The 26,956-nt window shown below is 40.8% G+C and overlaps 1 protein-coding gene across 1 annotated transcript in view; it reads left to right on the top strand.

The window, feature by feature from the left end:
• The window catches only part of LOC133412476 (connector enhancer of kinase suppressor of ras 3-like), a 40,467-nt gene extending 22,157 nt beyond the window's left edge, over nt 1-18,310 (top strand). The window contains exons 4-13 of the mRNA XM_061695722.1: nt 2,745-2,832; nt 6,428-6,469; nt 7,519-7,638; nt 7,733-7,792; nt 8,263-8,331; nt 9,360-9,506; nt 13,943-14,067; nt 14,758-14,945; nt 16,500-16,586; nt 17,049-18,310. Of these exons, the coding sequence (XP_061551706.1) occupies nt 2,745-2,832; nt 6,428-6,469; nt 7,519-7,638; nt 7,733-7,792; nt 8,263-8,331; nt 9,360-9,506; nt 13,943-14,067; nt 14,758-14,945; nt 16,500-16,586; nt 17,049-17,341 (1,219 nt within the window). The 3' untranslated portion in view covers nt 17,342-18,310. The remainder of the gene's footprint in view (nt 1-2,744; nt 2,833-6,427; nt 6,470-7,518; nt 7,639-7,732; nt 7,793-8,262; nt 8,332-9,359; nt 9,507-13,942; nt 14,068-14,757; nt 14,946-16,499; nt 16,587-17,048) is intronic.
• Nucleotides 18,311-26,956: the final 8,646 nt, after the last annotated feature.

The following is a 26,956-nucleotide window of genomic DNA, read 5'->3' as shown; positions in this document are numbered from 1 at the left end:
GGTCAGAAGTACCGTATTTTCACGACGATAAGGCACACCGTATTAAAAGGCGCAGTCTCACTTACGGGGTCTAGTTCTGCATTTAACATACATAAGGCGCACCGTATTGTTGGGCGCAGGCATGGTAAAACATACGCTAGCTTAAAACATACGGTAGCATGCATGCACGCTAAAACCATGTTTATAAAAGGCAGCGGGAGCAAAACTGAGTTCGGCTGTACTTTATTGAAGTATTTAACAATGTATTCACGTTATTTTTTGATCAATCCTCATTCACAAATCCATCAAAGTCCTCATGTATCTTCCGACGCTATTTGCATGAGTTCTATCATCTAAAAATGCCTCTTTGCTGTGCTACATCTATGTATTTTGTGTTGTGCAGGAGTGATTGTTCATTCTCAGCTCTTAAGTTGATTTTTTTATGCATGTTTTGAGTGCCACATTCTCTTATTTAACTTTGGCATTAATTACAAAGTTTATGTTGTCAGTTTCTGTGTTTAGCAAGCTTTCCGATGATACCAACCTTTTGAAGACCTGACCTGAAAATAGGATAAAGATTAAGAAAGATGAAAGTTTTGGGGCCATCTCTCGCACCTTTAAACCTCCTGGCATTTGCTTAGATCAGTGATTTCCAACTTTTATGGACCCAAGGCACATATTTTACAATTGAAAAATCTCACAGCACACCAACAAACAAAAATGTCACAAAAAGTGGATACATGAATTACTCTATGTACTACTTTATGCAGATTGCAGCTTGGCGCGAACAAGCCCGTCATTTCAAATGAATTCTGATTCTCTAATATACGCACAGTGGTGAGAAGAAAATTGACCTGTGCACATTTGTCATGCATCCGATAGTGATTTTACGTATACACTGAACTTGTGCACAGAGTAAGAACATTTCTACGTATTCATTAGTGAATGAGGCCCATTGTGATCTGCAGTGAAAGTGCATTTAGAAAGCAGGAGTCACACGCTGGAAAGGCAAAGAATGAATATTACCCAAGGGTAAAACCAATTATACGGGCAAGAATGAGCCAGGTGCAGGGGAAAGAGTGAGGCTACAGGGAGAAGAGATAGCGAGGGTGGAGGACTTTAAATACTTAGGGTAAACAGTCCAGAGCAATGGCGAAGAAATGGTCCAAGCAAGTTGGAATGAGTGGAGGAAAGTGTCACGTGTGTTATGTGGTAGAAGAGTGTGTAGATAAAGAGTGATAGATGACTGCTAGAATGACGGGGAACGTTTATAAGACAGCAGTGAGGCCAGCAATGATGTGTGGATTACAGACAGCGCCACTGAAAAGACAACAGGAAGCAGAGCTGGCAGTGACGGAAATGAAGATGTTTAGGGTCGCCTGTAAAGACATTAAAAGCATGGAGGCAGCCCTTTACATACTACATTTGATACACTTGTCAATTAGTGTGCAAATCCATGCATATGGTGCATGCAGGGCACACATCACTTAACTCTACTATCCCCCACCCTTACTGTGTTGATCAAGCAATCAAGTACAGTATGTGTCACTCATCAGAAGCTATTGCTGTTAAATAATCTTCATTCAACAAAATCTCACTGTATCTTTGACTTTTTGGCATTGACATGGTGTTTCAGACAGTTTAGTATGTGGCACATCTTTGCCCAGCCTAGATAAAGGTCATGGGTTAAGAAACCCACAATGGGGCCACTTATTATATAAAACCTCAAAATGATGATGTCACACAAATAGGCATATGACAAGATGTACTTGATTGTTTCATTTTACACTTGATAGGTCTCTGGAGAGCCACCCAACTTTTTGTATACAAGCAATCAAAAAGTCAATTTCCATAATATGGCACTGGAACTAAATTGGGGATATTCATTTCTCTGGTGACGTGCAAAGAATTGTTTACCCTGTGTGTCTAGAGTAGATAATGTATTAGCAAGTGGGAAATTAAAACGTTTCTTGTATGGGATTAAATCAGCGCTTTTCTAAAGACAAACCCCAAATCTATTTTGGATCAGATTCTAAAATACGTACCTTGCTGATATAAATTAAATGGCTAGAGGTTTTGGGACCGTCCACTTTGTTCATTAATCAATTAATCTGTTTGGACTAGGCACTTTTATTTCACCTGTTCATTTCTCAGTACTTGATCGTCCTGAGACATGGACAATGGCCAATTATATGCATCCAGTATTGTGTACAAACCAAGATCCCTGAAGGCATGGTTGGATAAAGACAGAGCCTTGAACTCTGCTGACTAAAAGGATGGAATCCCCCATCAACATCATCCAACATCAGTGACCTCTGACTTTGCAAAAAGTCCCACAAACACACTCCCAAATCAAACAATCTTCCCAGAATAGTCGGGGGCCAACTCCATGTGGTATTTTTCCCTTTTCATTTCCCGTGGGTGTAATTCTGTCGCGGCACATTTGTCCATATGTTGTAAGGAAGGAACAGAAACATAGTTGAATTTCATATTAGTTTGTTTGTGGCCAGTCACCCAAATACCATACAGTCATCAAAAATGTGCACCATACCTGTTATGATGCTTGTTTTTATTGCCTATAATTGTCAACATGTCACTTGTTTTTATATAGCTACGATGTTACTCCATATATTAACCTTTTCAGGATAAATATCCAATTTTGCATTTATATTTTTGAACTGATTTTTGAAAAAATGTAGTCGATCTCTGCAGTCTGTTGCGTCTATTAATGTTTTTTTCGCCCCCACTTGTTTCTCTCCGGACAGGACGCCTCTCACAGGGATCAGTGACTTCACAGCCACCAAGAACAAGATCATTCAGCTGTGCCTGGAGCTCACCACCACAGTTCAACAGGTTTGCACACTAGTTAGCAAAACAGCACACACACAGTCATCCGCCGAGAAACCGACATGCGCACAATAGCGTTTTCCACTGAGCGCATACCAGCCCAGGGGCACAGACATGCAGGATCAAGTGAAGGAGCGAAGCGTTATGGGAAATGTGGTCTGACAGTCATGACAGAAGCCTGCAGCTCTCAGTCTGAACAGATCATTGCTAACACTGATGTTTTCTTTTGGGATCTTTCCTCCACTTGCTAGCTAACAGGGAGAGCCCCTTTGTATCCTTCAAACATTGCTTAGATTTTTCAACATGTTCACAACAGGAGCCCAGACTGTCTTTCCAGCCTAGGTGTTTGTAGGTCTAAAGGGTCTGTATGAAGGTATGGAAGCAGATTTTGGTTTTCAATGATTGTCAAAGAATTGCTGTCATATTTTATCATCATCATTGGAAGTCTAGTTTCACACACTATGTTGCAGTTGGCTGAGTTAGGTTGTTAGTTTTCAAAGAGGAAGTGGGTTGTTGAATGTATAGTGATGATAAAATATTTTGTCTCAAGCAGCTGACTTCAAAGTGCAGTTGAAAGTGGCCACCGAGACTTCAGGTGTCCTTTTAAGAGGCTTATTGCATCAAAATAAATTCCTTTCCCAGAGTGCACATTTCCTCGCTGGTGTTGGGTATTTCAGCACCTCTGCTGATTTACTGTGGTTGCCTCGTCATGGTCATCTAGTAGACGTGGGGGTGTACAATTCCCACACTGCCGTGTGAATATTATTATGGTGTAGAACAAGGGTACTCAAGTACAACTCTTCAAGTGCCACATGTTTTTTTTTTTTTTCAATGAGTCAAAGGTCCATTTATTGAGGTTGGTCAGGTCACATACAAACTATAATAAAATGTTGTTTCCATTTTTATATCAATTTTAAATCAATAGTGAAATAAAACTGAGGGTGTTTGCAAAATTTTAGCCATCACATCCTCTTTGTTTCCCCTTAAGCATTGTGTCCATCACTTCATGCATTCTTTTATTCCCTCATCTGAGAATGGCTTCTTGTGTTTACCCAAAATCCATTCCACTTTAAGTGAGCACTCTGTTGCTTTCTGTTGTTGTGTCAGATGTGACAAGAATCCCGAATCAGGGCATTTATTTTTCTTGTTCTTGCGTCAAAATATTTTCGGAAATCTCTCCTCAAAATTCCTATGCATCATCTCATAATGCCATTTCAATCGGTGTAGAATAAACGGTTCATAGGTGCTGAAAGCATGGAGCAGTTTCTTTTTAACAGCACGTTCCATGGCTGTTGAAAGAAACTGCTTTGTTTTTCAAACACCTTTAGAAATGGATATTAATTGCAGAAAGTCGGAATCTTAAATTGTCACCTTCCTTACTCTTATTTGGACATTCTGTGAGTAATGTGCGACTACTTCATGAGTGTATATGTACAGAGCATATGATTGATTCAGTTTTCATGTTGGGGAAGGGTGACTTTAGGTTTGCACAGCTTGTTGATGAACTTTATTCAAGAATTAAGGCTTTTCAGATCATGCAATTTACGTCTTCTGCCTGAATGAAGCCTGTGTTTACACACATCGGAAGGACTCAGTCATAAAACTGAAGAAGTCGCCCATCTTGTCTGACCTGTGTGGATGTAGGTCATGGTCTTTCAAATTGCTCTCTTTGTTGCGCTCTTGATCAAGCTCCCACCGTCTGAAGAGTTTAATCAGAGTATATTTTACAAAATGTAATTTGCATAATAATTGTGGTTTGATTATGAAAGTCATGACTTAAGTGTTGCAGTAATGGCTTTTTATTTTGAACTGGTGTTCACATCCCTCCATGTTCCCACACCGACCCACCACTCTGTTTCGCATCATTGCTCAACCATACAAATCTGCTCTGGTAGCAGATCAAAGGCCCAAAAGGCTGTAGACAGTCATCTGATCCACTCTGGCTGTGGGGTCAAGTCCAAAACCTCACGGGATCACTACACTCACGGAAATTGTCATTTTGCATTTATTGACTATTGGTTATGATCCAGCTTCTGTCTACAGGGGAGACTACGATTTATAGATATTTTCCTTACAGTATAAGCCTGGGGTTAATGAAGACATTTCAGAAGAATTATTTGCTCTATCATGCTCCCATTATTTCATGGCGTTCTAGGATGTTACAACTTTTAAAGAGGTTTTGTTAAGCAGTGCCTGTAGAAAATCGTGATACTGTTTTGTTTCATGGCCTTTAAACACAGCAGTGTATTTTAGCACTTCCCTTTTGGATTGAGCAAGTTTATCTGACATCTGTAATTAGATATGCTAGTGTATCCAAAATTCTTTCTGAAACTCCACTTTATTTTTGGTTGTCTTCAGACAGAATATTGTAATGAAATATGTTTGTTTTTTAAGCCAATGTATATCAGATGCAACCTATCATCAGTGTTTTTACCCGTTTTGTGTTTACACTAGCCTTTCATCTAGTGATGGAAATGTGGCAAAGTCACATGTACACTACTACACTACCAGAGGAGCTGAATCATTTGAACAGACATTGAAACATCGATTTTCCACACTACATGGCATGTTGGCATGTAGAAAGACTATGAAATGTATTTATGGGGCACAAGAAGCGGACAGCTAAGCCAAACACATCTTTTCAAGTGCAATTGATCGCTGATGTCCCCCCTTTGTCCCAGTGGAATGTGCAAACTATAGAAATATAGGCAAACTCGTTCAGCCCCCGTTGTCAATCTGCACAAAGGATTTGCAAGAAGCAACAGAACGAGCTTTGTTCGGGCACACGTCTGTCCGTGTTAATCGGTTCATACTTTTTCTATGTCACTTTTGCACAGATTCAGACAGGCTAACGTAGATTCTTTGTCTTCAAGCTTTGACTGAAGCATTTTACCTGTGTTTCTGATGGATGGCCTGCTTTGTGGTAGCCTCTCCCTGCAAGAGCCAGTTTTGAAAACAAGCAGGGCCCCCACCCCATGAAAACAAGCAACACCCCCCCACCCCAGAAGCCGGGTGAACCTCTCTCCTTAACACAGTCCCTTTTCACCACAAGTGACAGTTGTCAGGGGAGGCTGTTGCCTCAGCTGTGTGCAGTCCAGCTGCAGTCAAAGCGCTCTGTTGGACTACCGTTACCTCCAAGTGTCTCCCAAGCTGACTTAGCATGAACTGATCAGTCGGTCATCTTTCTAAAATATTGACATTAACAGATACTATGGCCCTTTGGACTTCATGCTAGTTTGATGATCAACAAGGCCATTTAAGAGCACTGTTTAGATGAAGATTTTCTTGACATTATTACGTTTTACCACAATGGCCCCGATATTGCCCACACATTGTTCCTACATGCGTCAGAGTGGCCTTCTGATCCCAGTAATGGTTAACTGCACCACTCTGGGATTTGTGTAATTGTAGATCCCGTCAATTAAGGCAGGGTTGTAATTTTGATTTTGACTGTTTATTTTTTGTCAGTTCTCTTCATTCTACACCTGGAAAGTAGACACACACATACACAGTAGTACTCCTGTTATGACTGCTTTTTCTACTACGATGTTGTTTGCTGGTCAGGATCCTAATCTGTCGTCGCTATTCTTATGTGTAACAGGACTGCTGTGTTTATGAGATGGAAGAAAAGATCCTAGAAGTTGTAAGTATCCTGGATGTATCTCTTTTTCTGTTTTTATTTTTTTTTTTTAATTAAAATGAATAGAATTGTTTTATTTTTTATTTTTATTTTATTTTTATTTATTTATTTTTTTTAACTTAGACATTGCGTGGCATCATTTCAGGACCAGGGTCATTGTTCTTACTGGATAGTGACGGGTCTCAGACAATGCCAGTGACAGGGGGGCACCTTTTTCAACCAGGCCACTAATCAATGAATGCTTTTGCAGATACTTTTCGAGTTCCGGGGGCTAACTTTGGTCTTCCATCAGCTCACTGTCGCTCCGAGATTTACACATTATTTCATGAGACAAAATGAACACACTAAATCAGATGTGTCAAACTCGAGGCCTGGGGGCTAGATCTGTCCTGCCACATCATTTGATGTGGCCCGCAAATGTAAATCATGTGCATCTACTACAATTATTGTTCCTAAAATCTGTACCAAAATTTAAAATTATCTGCAATGAATAATGTTGAGAGATTGCATTTTTTTGTTACAAAACCCTTTTACAGTAACTTGAACAATATCTGAACAAACTTCTAAACTTCTGATTTCAAAACAGTTATTCATCAATTTGTTGTGCATATATAATATGATGAGGTGAACATTTATATGGTTTCAGAGTCATAGCCGACAATGTGGTCTGTGACAAAAATTAGTTTGACACCCCTGCTCTAAACGCATAAAAAATTATCACTGAATGAATATGCCGGGTACCTTGTATAATTGATACTTCAGTTCTTCATCGTTGTCTACACTCCAGCAATGCAATATCTCAAAAAACGCAATTGTAAAGGCCCATCTAATGAGGAAAAACTCAACAACAATATGCATGGGATTCATTTGAATGCTCTGAGTACAATTATACATTGAAATGATTTATTCAGTCTTCAGATTCAACATGGACTTAACTTTGAGGCATAAACAGAGTCAAACGCCGCTTTCACGGTTGCTTCCTGGTAAAGCCGCACATTAGAGGCATGACAGCAGACCATTTTATGTATTTTGTTTGTTTGGTCCTTTTGCAGTCTAAGATTTTAAACAACATCTGCGATCAGACTGTGAGAACCACCTCTGACCCCTTGATGAGCCAGTCTGCCTGCTTGGAGGAAGTCCAGCTGACCAATATCAAACCGGGTGAAGGACTGGTAAGGAATGGTTAATCTGACCCTTGTGTAGGTCTCCCTTTTTGAAACTAGTTATTCAGAATACGAAGTGCAATGGTTTTGTGTTTCCTCCTAGGGAATGTATATTAAGTCGACATACGATGGGTTGCATGTCATTACTGGAACTACAGAACATGTAGGTAGAACACAACAACTCACACTTCTCTCTCACCCTCCTCTTCATCTTGATTTCACATCTCACATCACATCTCCTCCTCGAGTTGTACAAAGTACACGGCTTTAAGAATTCTTAGGGCGTTTCTAACGGCTCATGCTTACGAAAACTGTTTGTTTCTGCACGTCCACAAACAGCCTCTACAAAAGTCCCGTCTTTGTCAACAATGACACATTAAGGCAGTGACTAATGCACCAGTATCACTGTCATGGAGAGATCGTTTTGCCTCGGGTCCTAGTTGTGAATCACTATCTGAATCGACAGTCCTCTTTGTTCTTTCTTTTCCCATGATTTGTATGTTTTAATTTAATTTAATTAATTAAAGACATTATAGCGTCAATAAAAGTAGGGGCATGATCTCAACTAATAGATGATACTTCTGAGCAGCAGGCAAAGAAATTAGCCACAGACTGACCATGTTTGTTCTTCAGTCTCCTGCTGACCTGACCAGGAAGATCCATGCTGGTGATGAAGTGATTCAGGTCAATCAACAGACAGTGGTGAGAATGTTTTTGATGTAGTTTTATCCATTAATTTTACAGTACAGTGTTCCCTCGTTTTTCACGGTTAATGGGGACCAGAACCCCCCGCGAAAGGTGATAAAACCGCAAAGTAGGATTTGCCCACACCCCCCAGGAATTTTCGTGGATGTGGGTACCAGAATGTTTAAAATATGTAAACAGTATTTATACTTTACATATTTGAGACAAAGATTACAACAGTACACGTATTTACTCAAATCTTTAATTATAAAACCTTATACAGTAATTAATTACTCAGTCTTTTCCCTACAATCAGCAATCCACAATGCCAATGCAGCTTCCATTTTCACAATTCTCTTATTACGCGGAATTACCACACGTTTCGCTTCCTTATTGAAGGTTATTGACGCAGTTTTGCGGATGTTTGCATCCTCTTTCTTTATGTACCGCACTGTAGATTCATTCACTCCATAATGGCGTGCCACGGATGACTAACTTCTGCCATCTTTGATCAAATCTAAAAGTTTGACTTTTTCGCTGATGGTCATCACCTTCTTCTTCCTCTTGAGCGCCCCGGAGGAAGCTTTCGCAGGGGCACAGCGCTTCGGCGGCATTGTAAAGGCTTGCTTAACTAATCAAAAAAATTATCGCTTAAAAAAAAAAAAAAAGTTATTGCGAACACGACGCCGTGAACGAGACTGGCGAGACACAACAAGGGAAGATTCTGGGTGAGGCTGCGATGATGCACAGCCAATCAGCTCACGGGATAAATCCAGTCGTGCTCTCATTGGTCGATGTCACGCCGGGAAACAATCACGTGCCTTGAAAACATGAAACAACGCGTCTTTCCGCAATATGGCTGCCGATATGGCTGCATTTATTTATTTATGTATTTTTAAATGAATATTTTGGGGAAACCCGCGAAGCACTGAAGCCGTAAAATGTGAAGCGCGAAGTGGCGAGGGAACCCTGTAGTTGTAACAGCATTATATAGCATTCTCAGCAAATGTTAATAAAACAGCGTGTATTCATTTCCTGTAATCCAGGTGGGTTGGCAGCTGAAAAACCTAGTAATCAAACTGAGGGAGGATCCCAAAGGTGTGTTCCTCCTCTTAAAGAAGCGACCCACAGGAACAACAGGTTTTACCCCCGCCCCTCTGAAGAACATGCGCTGGAAGCCTCCTGTACCTCAGGTACATATGCACTTTCTCCCTGTGCATATCTAGTCATTAGCTATCAATTATAAGATTTTTACAGCCAAGAGTGCAAAGCAGCAAGCCCAGACAAGTCTCTCTGAGGCTCTCTGAAGAGTTCAATGTGCAATTTTTCCATCATAAATGGCATTGTCCCATGATTCAGTGTGGCAGATACAGCAGCAATGCATGAGTGTAGGAGTCTGCTCTGATTGTATCTGGTTAATTTGAAACAAATGGCCAGGATGTTGCCATCAAAATACGACAGCACAACTGATCCATGATCCATCCATGGATCAAGTTCACAAATTTTAAATGACAATGTGCTTTTCCATGATATGTAGGTTTCTTACAGAGATTTTCAGCTAGTGCTTTGTCTTTTGTTGTCTTCTTTTCTCACTCCCATCTAGAAACCAATAAAATAAAATAAAAATATATATTATATATATATATATATAAAATACTAAGAAACCACAGCAGCAGCTTAAAAGCACTGTGACACAATAAAATTGTTGTGGCATAAAAGGGATGCTCTTTTCTTCTTGACCTTAAAGCCAAACAAGACAAACAAAAAAAAAGGAATTTCTACACTTGTCTCCATAAGCAGATACAGCGCCTGAAATAAGTCTTTAACACGTCACCATTTTTCTCACTAAATATATTTCCAAAGGTGCTACCGACCTGAAATTTTCACCAGATGTTGGCATCAACCCAAGTAATCCATACATACAAAAAGTAGAATAAATAACATCAGAAATTAAGTTGTGTAATAATGTCAAATGACAGGGAGGAAGTATTGAACACATGAAGAAAGGGAGGTGCAAAAAGGCATGGAAAGCCAAGACAACACAGAAAATCTATCAATAATCAAACCGCAATCCAGCCCCGTGTCAGTGTAAATGAATATCAGCTGGTTCAGTCCTAATTGATGGCCTACAAAAAGGTCTCATTGCCAAGGTGTGAGTCAAGACACATCTCATGATTGGTAAGAGCAGAGAGCTCTCTCAAGACCATCGCAAAGTAATTGTTGCAAAACGGTTACAGGAGCATATCTAAGCTTCTGAATGTTCCAGTGAGCACGGTTGGGGCCATAATACGTAAGTAGAAAGCCAATCATACCACCATAGATTTGCCTCGATCAGGTGCTCCTCGCAAGATTTCTGACAGAGGAGTGCAACGAATAATCAGACGAGTTGTCCAAGAGCCAAGGACCACCTGTGGAGAGCTTCAAAAAGACCTGGAATTAGCAGGTACTGTTGTCACAAGGAAAACCGTGAGTAATGTACTCCGCCGCCATGGCCCGTAGGCACACTCACCACTAGGGTTAGGCATCGAGAATCGAGACCCGATTGGAACCAGGACTAACGTTCCGGTTCTCCCGGAAACAGTTCCCAGTTTCGATGCCTACAGTCCGCCCACCCCGAAGAAGAAGTGGCAAAAACCAACGAAGAACGCGCACGAAGATGTGCTTGTGCCCAACGGCAGCGAACAAAAGTGTCTTAACTTTGTTAAAATTAATGACCAGTTGCCTCAGTGCAACACTTGTTATAAGATTATATTGTGCAAAGGAGGCTTTCATGATGTATAGTGTCTGACACCCTCCGAGCCTCAGCCTTACACCGAGCGGTGCTTCAGTGAAGTCAACTCTGTCAACTGGGTGAGTGGAACAATAAAATAAGTCTGTCAACATTGAGACAGCTAACAAGGTAAACGGTTGCTTGCACTTTTGCACTGATGGTTTTTAGCGTTTATTTTAGTCTTCAAACCAACGTAAGCGCCGATGACAGTATTAAAAAAAAAAAAAAAGCTTAACATTGAGCTAAAATTTAACCGTACTAACTTTACATCACAATGAATTGGGACAAAATTCACATAAACGTCTCACAGTATCACAAACACTAACCTATCGGTAAAAATCGTGAATCAGTGTTTTATAGCATGAAAACAAAATTAATCACTGGTGCCGTGTGAAGTTACTTTTCGTGTCAAAATATTGAGTTCCGGTGCGTACACTTCAAAATAAAAGGCTACAAGCTTAAAACAGGAAGTAAAGTGAAAACTTTCACATATAAACCATTTGACACGATGAAACAGTCCCAAATAACTATTTTAACAATGCTATATTGAACTTTTAGATGAAACATTGGATCTCAAGTCAATTGGGTTCTTGCCACACACATTGCCTTTTAGTTCATAGGTTTGATATTGAAACTGGTTATAAAGAACCCAGAGTCAAATGTTCATTTTAGTCTATGCTGTGGGCTGCTAAGAAAATGGATAATTTGGACACCCTTTATTTATACCATGCAAACTTTTTTGACACAGCCCCCTAAAAGAATCTGAATCGTTTGGAACCAAAATCGAAATAAGAAGAATCATCTTTTATTGTCATGAACATGCATGCATACACATGAAATTTATTCTCTGCATTAAACCCATCACAATGAACACATACACATGTTAGTGGAACACACTGGAACAGGGGGCAGCTGAAGCGCCCGGGGAGCCTTTCGGGGTATCAGTGTCTTGCTCAAGGACAGCCACAGCCGTGAGTCCGGGGGATGTTGGCGGTCCAGTCGGGGATTTGAACCTAGGTCCCCCACGGTGGCAGGCGATGATCTTAACCATTGGGCCGCGGCACGTCAATAAGGAACCGGAATCGCTCAAATTCAAACCATGCCCAACCCTACTCACCACGCAAGACCCCATTGCTGGGGGGTGGGTGGGGGGGGAAGCATGTCAAAGCACGCATTAAAGTTTGCTGAACAACATTTGGACAAGCCAGTTAAATACTGTGAGAATATAGTCTGGTCTGATGAGAGCAAAATTTAACTCTTTGGATGCCATAATGCACACCACGTTTGGAAGAGAAATGGCACTGCACATCACCCTAAAAACACCATAGCAACAGTGAACTTCGGAGGTGGGAACATGATGGAGTGGGGCTGCTTTTCAGCAAATGGTATTGGTAAGGATGAATGGGCAAAATTTACCAAGACATTCTTGACAAAAATCTTCTCCCGTGATGAAAATGAAACGAGGATGGACATTTCATCAGGATAATGATCCAAAACAAAGAAACCAAAGAAACTCTCAATTGGTTTCAAAGAAAAAAAAATAAAGCTGCTAGAATGGCCCAGCCAATCCCCTGACTTGAATCCAATGGAAAATCTATGGAAAGAACTGAAACTCAAGGTCCATAAAAGAAACCCACGGAACCTTCAAGATTTGAAGACTGCTTGTGTGGAGGAATGGGCCAAAATCACACCAGAGCAATGCATGTGACTAGTTTCTCCATACAGGAGGCGTCTTGAAGCTATCAATGCAAACAAAGGCTTTTCGACAAAGTATTAAATACCAGTTGGCGTGTTCAATAGGTTTCCCCTGTGTCATTTCACATTATTACACACAACTTAATTTCTAATGTTATTTGTTCTACTTTCTTTGTATGTATGGATTACTTGGTTTATTCTCAACATCTGGTGACATTGTCAGGTCAATAGCACCTTTGGAAATATATTTGGTGAGAAAAATGGTCACGTGTTAAATACTTATTTCAGCCGCTCTATCAAGAAATTAAAGCTGCTGTAAAAGTGGGTGACTGAAATTCAAGCTGCGGCTTTGTCAGATTGTGCAGCCACTGTTCTAGTCAGAGAATGAGATAAGCGTGTTTTGCAAATGGGCTCTCATCGCAAAGGTGACCACTATCAACAGGCCCGCAAAATCTTGTTTTAGCAAGTAGTCAGGGATATCAGTGTTGGCCATCTCAGAATCCTACAAGAAAGGGTTAGGTATGTCTTACATCCTGTTTCAGGGATGAATGAAGACTTTGCAGTATTGTATAATGATTCATGAACATATTGTATTAATTTGTACACAGAGGCGGTCCTGGGCCGAATGTCACCCGTGGGGTGCTGGCGGAGATTGTTTAATTTATTTTCCAAATAGCAGTTTAAAGTGGCCGATCATCAACTGGGGGTTAGTGACGTGCCGCTCCCCACAGAATGCCGCCCTGGCTGGCTCCTCGTATTGCCCATATCAGAAACTGCCCCTGGCTGTACGCAGATAGCAGAAACACAGAGAATGTATGAAGTCTGTATTATTAATTTACAGCATCTTCTGTTCTCTATCATCAAACACTCACTATCATGTGCATCACTAAAGTATAAACAGAAAGGTGATTAAAAGGGGTCATGTTTTTTTAGAGATGAGAGGCATCACTATTGGGTTCAGTTTTACTTTATAGCGCAAAAGGTTTGACCGCAAAAGAACTCCTCCTCCTAAAAGGCAAACTTTCTTTGTTGTATTTCGAATTTGTAAGCAATGCCTTCATTTTTTGAATGGTTTATCAATATAATAATAAAAAACCATTGATTGATAATTTATGTATGTGAAATGTGTGGACATTGTGTGACTAATTGTGCTGTCTTTTCCAGAGCAATTCCTCTTTGATCCGAGCCCAGTCTCCCTGTAGCTCAGCTAATAGATCAACAAAAAAGGAGAAACCAGCCATCCTTGATTTTTACATCCCACCTCCCCCTCAAATGCCGTACACTCCAAGGTGAGACTTCTAATTTTTGCATTACTATATTTAGTATATTTGATGCGTTGCATAACAGTAGCTTATTGCTGCCTCACACCAAGATGGTTCGAGTTGGGGAAGCTGCTTCGAATCTCAGTTTAGGCCCTTTTTAGGGGTAGTTTTTCTGTGTGTTTGTGCAGGTTTTCTCCAGTTTACTCTCACAGTTCAAACACATGTATGTTAGATTAGGTGAACACTCTTAATTTGCTTATTTTGTGTCAGTTTCTGTGTCAGTCATGATTGACTTGTGATCGGCCGAGAGTGTTTCCCAGAGCTCACCACCCCAAGTAAGCCTCCCCATGACTCTAAAAAAGACTAAGTGGATTAGAATATGGATGAGTGATTGCTTCAACAAGTTGAGGTATAAAGAGAAGCAACAAGATACAAGTTGTTTACGCGTACCCTCCCCCCTAATAAATTTGCTGCTGGCCTGACAGTCACCTCCTACAGAACACACTGTTTTGCTTTCTTCCAACCCACTCTGCTCCCACAAATCCTACAGTCACCCTGATGCAATGACTCTTATCTTCCTCCTCCAGGAGATGACATGTTCCACACATTTAAATGATAGAGGGACTGAATTTTACATCACGTCTTCGCCATATGCAAATCACATTTTCTTTTGTGCTGTTGAAAATAATCCTGCACTGTTTGTGCTTGTGCTTGCAGAGAGGGAAGAACAGATACTGTCTCTAGCTTTAGTCCAAGGCCAAAAGGCTCTGAGTCACCCAACTCCTTCCTGGACCAGGAGAGTAGGAAACGCTGCACCATCACAGACTATGACAAACTAAGTGTCGGCTGTCCAATTGAAGCTAATGTGATCCAACCCAGAATGAGGGAGCACAAGCCTTCTCGTGGTTTGTACCTTTTCATCATACACATTTCCTATACATCCCATTAACACAATGATTCCCAAACGGTGCCGAGGCACACTACTGTGCAATGATAGATCATCGAAGGGGCCGCGGGAAATAATGCAAATTCCACTACATTTGTCTGAAAAATTAGACTACACCAATCTGATCGGCTTGATCAATATCAAACTATAATTAGCGTTTTATGCTGATCGGCTTTAATGTCGTCATTCGCCGATCCGATCAATGACGTTATTGATCGGCTCTGCAAAAGAAATTTACTCCGCATCGCCATCGAGTACAGTATATTTGAATCCAAAAGCTAGTTTATTTTTAGCCTTGTCGCATGTCTTTTGACGTACTACTGTAAATATCTGACAGCCAATAAAGTTATTTTTTTTATTTGGGACAGACAACACGTAATGCGTGGATCAGACTACAAGACAAATTTGGTCTTTCACAATTGCACTATGTCAGACTACTGCAATAAAATCTTGTGCTCCGATACCACCGCATGCCGCCTTTTACGATCATTGGGCTTTATTTTGTCCACTCAAACGTGACCGGATACACTCGTTACCATGGCGACTACAACAACAATGGATCGCGTTGCATGTATGATAAGAACAAAATGGGGGGGGGGGGGAAATGAGGTGGTGGTGGTCACCGGTGTAAGTGACAGGACTTTAATTCAAGGATTGCTTGAGGTATGTTCACGTACTTTTAATACGATACGGCTCGCAAGCAGGCAACAAAACGTTATGTAGCCTAGCAAGCTAATGCTAGCACTAACGGTTGTACTGGCGTTCTGTCGAATCATGCTCTAAAGTTTTGGTGTGTGTGAAGTAATTTGATTACAATAAAGTAATTTAATTCCATTAAGTTAGCACCCATTATTTCTGTCATATTGTAATGTTGGTTTGACCTGACTGATTAGAATACATGACCTGACGAGAGAGAACTTTTGAATATACTCAGTATACAGTAAACAACTATATACAGTAAATAAACAAGTCATTTAAATAGACACATTCCTCCATCTTGTGATCTGATCGGTTATCGTTTTTTTTTGTTTTTGTTTTTTTAAAACTTGTGTGAAAAAACTTGTTCGCCCCCCAAAATCCTGATCGTGTAAAGCCTACTGAAAATGTTCACTTATTAATTACAAATGCATATCTATGCCAGCAACGGAACTTATAGTAACAATTATGCAATTAAATAGTCTTCTATTAGATGGCAGAAGGTACAATAAACCTTCATATCCACCTGTTGCCGTTCATACAACAAAATAAGTCATAGCTTCCTGCGAGTCTATCAGCTTTGTTTTCAATTGAATATGCTCAGATTTCACAAAACATTAGTGAGTAAATTGAGACAAGATCATCATTGTTTCAGTAGTCATACTTTTTGTGACATTTTTGTTTGGTGGTGTGCTGTGATATATTTCTAATATAAAATGGGTGCCTTGGCTCAATAAAGGTTGGGACACTCTGCACTAACAGATAATATAGTCGTTCATAAAACTGTGGTATTCTTAATAAATCACTTGTTTTCTAGGTAAGCCCCGGCCGCTCTCCATGCCTGTGGATACTTGTGTTGCAATTGTAGATCCCTTTGCTAAGCCGTGGACTCAGAACAGGAAAGGTATTAACGGCATGCTTATTCCAATATTATAACTTACAAGAAGGTTTTACTCTGACTCACACAGCTGCTTTGTTCTGCTTGTGTATTAAGCCGTCTTTCCACCAAACCACACAGTTCATTTTGGTATGATGCACAAGTTTTTCAATCAAAAGTTGTCACGTCTGGTACCAATGGTGCTTGTGGTATAAAGTTCCACTTATCGCCACCATTAGTCTTCCTCTGCTTTGAGGAATTCATTGACGGCTTACACTGTGTCACACTGGTGTGACGCATCTATCACCACCCCGTCCGCCCACACGGTTTACGGTATCAAACTCTACCATGGCGAGCAAAAATGAACTGTATTACTAACTAAATATATAGTAGTAATACATATAAAAAAAATATATATAGCTTTATTTATGCAATGACTATTTTACAGAGAAGCACAACAAATGTCACGTGACTTGTCGTTCTGTAAAGGTGAGGACCTCCTGTACAGATACCTGAGCAATGAGAGGATCCCCACCATAGCCGAGGAAGTGGCGTCAGCGTCTCCGCCCACCTACATGCCTAGCGGGGAGCGCCGACTTGTCAGAGTGGACCACATACGAGGCAGCCGCTACTACTCAAACTCCGACCTCCACAACAGCGCCACCATCCCCTACCAGGAGGATGTCAAGAAAGCCCCAGTAGCTGCGGTCTCCAAGCACACAACGCCCGAACGTTCGCTACTGGTCAGTTGGATCACAAGACTTAAACTGTTGACTCACTGATGATCCACTTCCTGTTTGGGGCTTCCTGTTCCCGTTTCCTTCCTTGGTGCCTTTGATTGTTTTTTTTGTTGTTGTTTTTTTTGGGTTTTTTTTGTTTTTTTTATATAAATATAAAGTCCGGCTGTTTTTTGGCAGAAGCTTGTGGCTCTCTTGCACTCTCTTGCCAACTCTGTTTCCCTGTTGTTGCCTACTACTACCAACCACTACTCATCCACCAACCCTGCTTTTGTAGTACTGTACTTACTACATTACATCATCGCCCCTTTTAACAACAACTAAATCTCATCTCAACCGCAAGAGGATCGGTTTGTTCAGGTTTGGACACTTTGCTGTCTATGAACTCCACTGTACATATTAAGTTATGTCTTTGCCCAGTATTACTTTTGTCATGTTCTTATTTTTGTTCAATTTACATATATATAAATTATAAAATAAAGCAAGGAACTCAAACAGCGTTTCTTTGTTAATGCAACTGTGCATGTTTGTTTTTAGATTACTTTTGTGATTAGTTAGCTTCTATATAATGTTTGTCTGCCGATGGTTGCCTCTAGTAAGCTATGCATATCCTTACAATAAGAATGTCACTTAAGTTGACGTCGCTGCCTCAGTTGGTGAAAGGATGTTTTCATTGCTGTCACTAACAAATATTTGTTTGGTTTTAAAGCTACGCGCACGACTGAGTGCAGTCTTTTATATCCTGCTTCAGTTTACACTGCAATTAGGGGCCTATCCATGCAGCTGGATAACCGTAATAACAGGCCTTTTTAAAACCAGGGTGTTACTGTTGAACCAATCTTTTTTTTTTTTAATCCACACAGGTCAAATGACCTGCTATGGAAAGACTGCAGATCACACCAGACATTATTGTTTAAAAGTTCTGAACTCCGAGGAAATTTCCGTTATTGCTTGATGTGCCCTTTTGTAAATTTTGCATAGCGTTTTATTAAAAAGTGCAGTTTGTTTCAGTCATCCATCGTATTTTGTCATTATTTTAACATTGAGTTTGGAGTTACTGCCTCAAGTTTAACTATGCTCTAACACGCTCTCTTTGCATTTAGTTTATTCTATGCTCATTCATTTGACTTCTGGATCAGATAATCTTATACTGATAATCTGTCAAAGGTCTCTGAGGTCATTGTTGACTTTCTCACTGCACGTGAAGGCAGTACCAAACTGTAGAGCCTGCCTTGCTAACCTTCCTTGAAACCTGCTCGTGTTTTTGAAGCATGTGGTGTAACAGGATAGCTAACGTGAAGGTACCCTCTGTGTGTGTGGGTGTGCCTCATGATGATGGCTATGAATGCACCTTCCTCTTTGATGAACCGTTAAACTCCAGCTGGGGAACCATATGCTCAAAGCTGGTTTAACATGAGGAGCTCTTGTTTCTACACATAGTGTGTCATTTTTTTAAACATTTAAGGTGAGGGTAGGATTACGCCGCCTGGCAGCTTTTGCCCTTTTTCATTGATCAAAATTAACTCTCAGCTTGGGTTGCTGGTGCATGTATTCTTTAATATTCTCTATTTCTCTCTATCTGGCTCTTGCAAAGGCTTGCAATGCTAGAGTTTCCTGTGATCTTCAATAATTTGCACCTTCTGAAGGCCTGAGGTTTGCCTGAACACCACCCGCACTCCTTTTACCCCATTAAGTTTGCTAACCATGAACTCATTATGCCTGCTCACATCACAAACATCTGCAAGAGAATGGCATGTTGATTGACTGTAGGTTTACATTATGTGGAACTCAGAGACAGATATAGATTTACTAAAGAAAAATGTTCATATAAAAAGCATTTTAAATTTATATGCATAGCATAAAATACTCCATCCACTACAATTATCAGGGGTGTCAAACTCATTTTTTCCCTCAGAGGGCCTTTACGACTGAAACTATATACATTTTTAATTGCCTCATATTATTACATATACACAACAAATTGATGAATAACTAGTTTTGAAATCAGGATAATCGTTTGCTCAACTATTGTTCCAATTACTGTAAATTGCGGTTTTAAAAAAATGCTTGCAAAATCTCATTATTAAATGTGACAATTTAAAATTTTGATCGTAATCACGGAAGTTGACGCACACAATTTGCTTTTGAGGGCCACATACAATGATGTGGTAGGCCAGATCTGGCCCCCGGGCCTTGAGTTTGACACCTGTGATTAAAGTGAAAGTTACAGACTAATTCCTTTCAAATGGAACATACTGTAAAGCATGAACTTTTTTATGTATCACAGGGACCCGACTGGCACTCTAGCAGGGACTTCCTCAACCGGTGAGTGTCTGCCCACCTTGACACGTTAATGTAGTGTTCAGTTCGTAGATCAAATGGAAAAAATAAGAGGCAGGCAAACTTAATTTTCCTTCATCAGACTGGGCGGCATCCTGTGGAATTGTCTTAAAATGAACTGTAGTGTCAGTGGGTGGGCTGCTTTTACCACAAGGGTTTTAGACAGACAGGTGGTGAGAGTTGGAGGGTGGCAACACTGTCGGCTCAGGGGTGGTTTCATTTGAGGTGTCTAAATCACAGTCAGATGAAGTCAAAGCCATTAAAAATAAAAAATTGATAATGAACGTGATTAAGAGTTATGCAACAACGTCAGACTCTTAAATTTAAGAAAGTGAAAATCAAAGAAAAGAAGTGTTGAATTTATCCATGAGCTCCCACGGTTCTATGAGGGTTCCCTACGTTATTTTGTAGCATGTCTGTCGGAATTCTTCTCCGAGGTCACTAATGTTGTAATGAGAGGGGGCCTGAATCACTGTCTCTTGTAGTTCATCCCAAAGGTTTTTGATGGGTCAAGCTTTTGACTACCAAACTCTTCCCAACATGCCTTTCTGGACCTTGTTTTGTGCGCTGGGGCACAGTAGCGTTGGATCAGCAAACGGCCTTCCCCAAGCTATTCCCACAAGGGTGGAAGCATACAGTTGAGAAATGTTAGTATGTGCCAGAATTACGATTAAAACATTTTCTGTCCAATCCCTGAATGATTAAATATTCAAATGAAGAAATTGTGTATCAATACTATAACACATTGCTGTGTGGGAAAGATGTCTTCTGAGAGTCTTGGAAGCACAGCATCTTTCTGTAACAGATGACAACATCTGAGGCCTGCTCTTTCCTCTATATTTCGTCATCCCTGACCCCCGTGCCTCCCCTGCTCTCAGACGCAGAGCCCAATGAAGTGTGACTCCCCACATTAACGCCATGATCGATGACTCAAGTCACCCTTCCACCTCCATGCTTCTATTCTAGGTAGCAAAAATGTCGCAGTCAATTTGTCGCCTGCTCAATCACAACACATGACTCATATTTTCAATGAATAGATGGATGCGGCACTAATCGGTTGACTCGTTACCGGTGGAGTGGGGAAGCGTTTAGGAATACTGTACAAGGCATTGGTGCAGGCCGAAGAACATGATTGATGCAGGAATTAATCAACTGTCATCATCATTTTAGTATGGAAATGTGCAAAAACAAATGCATTTTCCACATGACAGAGCGCTTAATATGATGCTGCAGTGGTTTTATTCTGTTGTCACCTGTCAAAAGCATCTACTTGGCTGAGGGAGGACAAAAAAAGCAGACAAACATTTTAATCGTTTGATTTGTCACTGGGTGAGAGACTGTTTTTTTTTTTTTTTTTTTTTGGGCCATGTCTCTTAATCAGTCATGCTTACAACACAATTTGAAAATCTGTTTGTGGAATGCTATTTTCTGTTCCCATGGCACAAAGCAATGTTCACAGAGTCATGCCTGGATGAATTTTGTGTAGAATGTGAGAGCCCTGACATAACCCCATTACAAACCTTTAAAGTAGGTTAGTACTTCCTGTGTAAGACTTGGCCAACACACTGCTCGGTATGGCTCATCCAATGTCAGTCAATTCTTTAGCGAAGATGATTTATTCGTAGTGTGAATGATGATAAACATTTAGGCATATTGGGTAGCCTACCTACCGTAAGCACTCATAACTTTTTGGAGGGTCAGCCTTACGACGCTGGAAGCTGTTGAAAAAGAGGTAAGAAGATTCCGCTATGATTGACTATATCCACCATCTAATGATGTCCAATACAGGAGGTGTAGCCGAAAGTTAGCTTTTACAAATATAGTAATGTTCTGTTTTGATTGCCAGTGGTATTCATCAACAATACTGCATGCAAGTTATTGTTTATCAGTGCATAATATTGCAATGCAATGCAGTAATCTGCTGTAGGTGTAACAGCCAAATAGTGTTGTTACTGAAGAAGACATCTGTTAAAAAAATAAATAAAAAGATAGATAGATGGATGGGAAGAGGGATAAGGAACCGAAAAGCAGGGAAGTAGCCAACATTTTTGTTGCCTAAAATTGCAGGGTGAGGCCCGTCTGGGGTGCACTGAGTATATCCAGCTTTGGGGACCCATGTTGCTGTGGCAGTTTGCCAAATGCATTATCACGACCACAGGCCACAAACCTACCACATTCCAGCCATTAAACATTTTCCATGGAATTTGTCATCCGAATCAGTCTGGGCCGGTTTGCAATACATCATGTTGGGTTCTGAGAATGTCACAATCAGTACGCGTTTGATGCGATGCTTATACATATAGCACACTTCTTTATTGTGATGGTGAGCTGAAGTTCAGGCATTTTCTCCGATGTCTTGTGAAGTTTATATTCTGCTCTTGGCTTTTGCAGGTATAATCAACCAAATATACGATCCTGGTCCTTCTCTCAAGCTGTAAGTACACTGCCTCTGTCAAACTAACGCAAAGTGGTGCATTTGCTTGTGCAGTAATTGTGGGTCATCGTCTGTGGAAATGAATTAATTTGATTAAGGGCAGATCCCTGATAGGCAGCAAGGTGGAGTAGTGGTTAGCATAGTTGAGAGGTTCTGGGTTCAAATATTGCTAGCTCTTGTCATTTTTTGACTGTGGTCTCACAAGCGCCATGTTATAACAAACGTGCAGCAGTTAGCCGCTTCACTTTTTTGTGTGTGGCAACGATGCAAACTTCAGCTCCGTGACCGTTCTCACCGGAAATGTAATGTGCTGTTTTTGCCGTCTGTCTGACATTGGTCTCGAAGCCGGGACATTTTTTTTTTTTTTGCATTTGAAAATGACTTGTGAGAAGAGTGGGTGTTTTCAGAAACAACACTAACAACACCAGTCTGTTTAAAACAAAAAAACAACAAATGAATTCAATCTGGGCATGCGCTTCTTCAGAAAAAAAGGGTACATTTACTACACTACTACTTTGACTAGCAGAGGTGCATTACTTATGTCACGTTTTAAACCTACAGATAGAAAAAGGCTATTTGAAAAGTGGTTTTGGACCAGACACTTAATTACTAGCAGTTCATGTATTTCAGTTCTTAGTATTTCTTGCAGGAGACAAATGATGCACTTTTCTCCGCAATTTAATACCAGGTGTCTTAATTCAATGCTTTTGTCAAAATACCCCAGGGTTCAAGGATTATTGATACTTTACACACCCTTTTTCTTGTCTTGCTGAAATTAGCCAATTTGCAAGGGCGGCCATGTTTCATGCAAGTGAGAAACTAGACACCCCGCCCCATATACTGCTCGTCCAACGCCGAGTATGGATTTCTTTACCATGACAACCAGGGGTGGCGCTAGGGGATTGAACAGCCAAGCAAGTGCTGTCTACTTGCAGGAGCAGAGCCCAGAGTGTAGGGGGGGAAGCGACAGCAAAACCATTTGAATCTATTTCAACTCCTGGAGGCAGCGGTTCACACACTACACTGTGTGGTTGTGGCACGTGTACACACCACCAAATAAAAAACTGTTACATAACAACGGGGTGGATGTGCAGAGCGGCTCGCTCACGAACACATTTTCAGAAATAGACAGATAAAACCAGTTTTACAGTGACCGCTATTCGCAGGGGATAGGGACCAAATGAAAATCTTGCAAGTATTTGAGGCCAGTGGCCTATATAGTGAGTTCACCATTTGATAGTGCTGTTGAAATGTGTAGTGACTTGAGGGTATCCCCAATAGAGTGCCCTCAGTCTGTCCCACAATGCATCTTTAAAAGTTATGAAAAACGATGGTCGGTCACTAGAAAATCAAATCTATCCCATGATGCATTGCGCCAATTCAGAAAGAAAATATTTTATTTTTACAGGGGTCTTGTTTGTTTGCATGAGACAAATTCATGAGTTGTGGCGCGGAGATATCTTTAATATAAGTCGAACAACATATGACAACCCAGACGCACATAAAGTGCTTTGTTTGTATTATACCATATAATACTATTATAATTTATTTATTTGTTAAGTGTTTGTTGATTTGGTAGGTTGTAATTATGCAAGAGAAATGACGTAACTAACGGCACGCCCGAGTAGTGTTCGAAAAAAAAATTTCCATTTGACTGATGAGCGAACTACAGACCAAACGCATTTTTGTTGCGGGCCATTGTAGTTATGATTTTCCCCACAGGGCTTTATAACAGTTCCAATAAATGACACCTCATCATATTGTTACAAATACTGGTACACAACCGCTTCTGCAATTGAGTATGTATATTGTTAACACAAATAATTTGAAGTGTTATGGTAAATTAGGGTATGGAAATATTTAAGTTTAGAGCTATCGTTCAATTTATATTAAGAAGGGACTTTAAAAGTGAAGAAAAATTGCAATTGTGGTACAGATTTTCTGCCAAAATGAAAAGAAGAGATCCATTTAGCAAGAAACATGAAGTAGACACACTTTATTTGCTTTAGTGGGCCAGATAAAGTGATATAGTGGGTCAGATCTGGCCCCCAGCCCTTAAGTTTGACACCTGTGGCATAGAGAGTCCACAATATAAAAAATCCCTATTTAGTGATGAAGAAGTAGGCAGGGGTGTCAAACTCATTTTGTCACGAGCCATACTGCGGTTATGGTTTCCCCTAGGGGGCTGTTCTGACTGTGAAACCATATAACTGTATAATTGCCTCATCATATTACAGTATTTCATACAGTATCTAAGAAGAATTGATGGATAAGGTTTGAAATACATCGTCAAGGAAACTATTAAATGTTTGACTATTCAATTTATTTTAAAAAGTGGTTTGCTGACAGCGGCACGGTGGCCGACTGGTTAGAGCGTCAGCCTCACAGTTCTGAGGAGCGGGGTTTTGCAATTCTGGAACTGATAAAGTAGACAAACATGACAAAGTAGACAAATGTGATTTGGTTACATGAGCTACACAACATGGTGTGGCAGGCCACATCTGGCCCCCGGGCCACAAGTTTGACACCTGTGGAGTACACATGAGTGAATGATTTCCAAATTTTGATTTTGTGTGAGCAGGATGAAACCATTTGAATACAAACACTTGACATACTATGTCCCCTTTGAACAAACAAAATTGTGTGCGAGAGTGTGAGTCCACTTGAGCGCACGCAACTGCGGCATTCGTGGCCGTACGAATTACCGTGCGACACAAGACCCCCCGTGGCGGCCATAGGGGCGCTTCAGAGGAGGCCAAAGTGAGCGGACTACATTGTGATGTCATTACCAGGACTGCATCCCTCCCCCATTTCCAAATGCTCTTGCTCAAGAAGAATAGCCTTTCTGTTAGGCCTCTCTCTCACACACTCGGTTTCGGGTCAGGATGGGTGCGGAGTAGTGTTAGGGGGCGCGGGGTACATTAGTCAAGTAGCGTGACAATTCCCAGCATGCAATCTGATGGGAGATTGAGCGCTATAATGGTGTGACCAATCAGAATTCTCGGAAATCCTTAAGGACAAAAAAACAAAAAACAAAAACAAAAAAAACATAGGAATGCGAATTATGTTGCAATGCTGCGCTTGATTAAAGGTCCCATGTTTTGGCTATTTACACCTCCATAAAGTGACTCCCTAACATGCATTTAAAATAAAAGTGTCAGTTTCATTTCAAAAAATAAAAATAAATCATTGGTTTTCTCATACGAGTCTCCGGAAAAGCCCCCTCTGACAGCTACTTCTATTTGACCCGGTTTTATATCCGCTTCGTTCATATTAAGCTAAGACAGCCAGCCCCCTTTCCTCTGATTGTTTGCCTCCGTGTCGAAGACCCACTTGTGAGAGCACACGTGTTTGTTATGTTGACAGCGCTGGCTCGGGAGCAGAGAGTTAGGCGTAGATCTTCGCTAGTGATGTAGATAAGTTCGAGAAATTCGGATGACCTGATTCCAAGCCTCTCGGCAGAAAAGCATCTGGAACTCAGGAACGTGTGGATGATTTTAATTCCTATTTCACGTTCACTGAGGCACCATAGAGCCAATATTACATCCCAAATACTTGAAAAGACAGAATGATATGGCCAGAATGAATGAGAACACTGGAATTACTAAAGAGAAAGCTAAAAGCGACAGTACTTTCATTCGAATCAAACTGTGTTCATACAAGAGGCCGAATAAGATTAAACGAAGTCTAATACAGGACTCCATACTATATCAGTTTGTTTACCTTCACCCCAGCAAAGACATCTAAAGTGCTGCACACGGTGATGTGAATCATGGGTGCCTAGAAAAGCAGCAACTGTTTTGTGAAGTTCGCCAATGAGTGTATCCTAACATGCTTGTCATTTGGGGCAACTTTTAATGTGCATTATCAACTCAAAGCCAGAAACTGAAATAAGCTTTTACATGACTTCTTCTTGGCAGCACAGCAAGTTGCACAATGCTTAACACTTCTGCCCCACAATTTCAAGATTCTGGGTTTGAATCTTGTCTCAGGCCTTCCTGTGTGGAGTTTACATGTTCTCTTCCCTGTACTGTGTGTGTGTGTGTGTGTGTGTGTGTGTGTGTGTGTGTGTGTGTGTGTGTGTGTGTGTGTGTGTGTGTGTGTGTGTGTGTGTGTGTTTCGGGTACACCAGCTCCTTCTCACATTCCTAAAACTTGCATGTCAGGTTCACCGAAGACGGGTTTGAATGGTTGTGTGTCAACTGTGTATAATTGCCTTGCAATTAGGTGGCATCCAGTGCATGGTGTGCACCACCTCTCCCCCAGAGTCAGCTTTTATTTTCTCCAGCTCACCCGTGATCCAAATGAGGAAAAGCGCTCTCGGAACTTGATAGCTGGACTTCCTGTTCTCCGTGCATTTTCTGTGTGGAATATTATGTGAATTTTACTTTTAATGTACAATAATACCATTATAGTCAAATTTAAACTGTATCTGATTTATGTCACTTAGACACAGACTTTAGAACCTTTGCTAAAACCTAAATACAAACTTTTATTTTGAAATCTGTTGTCTTTACTCTGAAAGTTCCACCACGTTTGATTTGACTTCCTCTTTGTGTGCGTTGTGTCTGGATGCCCCTTACGTTGCAGCGACACCCAGTGGCAAACAGTCGCAACTTTAGTGACTTCCTGTCGTCAGAAATACTGCAGTTTTTGTCCGAATGTGGAGTCCAACTATGTTTGAATGAAAGTCTCTTTTATTTCTATTCACCTTATTTTACGCCGAGGTTAATGAGGCCACTCGAGTTCACGTGGACGCAAAGTCCCCTAATGATAATAACGAGACCTTTCTTGCTTCGTTTGGTCCGACATGCTTGGCAAACGTTTGGTCGAACATTGAGCCGAGTTTTCGGGCGACGCTGCTGTCCTTGACCACGTGGTGCCAGG

Source organism: Phycodurus eques, chromosome 14 (assembly GCF_024500275.1).
Source record: "Phycodurus eques isolate BA_2022a chromosome 14, UOR_Pequ_1.1, whole genome shotgun sequence".
NCBI classification, from domain to species: Eukaryota; Metazoa; Chordata; class Actinopteri; order Syngnathiformes; family Syngnathidae; genus Phycodurus; species Phycodurus eques.
This window is presented reverse-complemented; position numbering and strand designations above follow the sequence as displayed.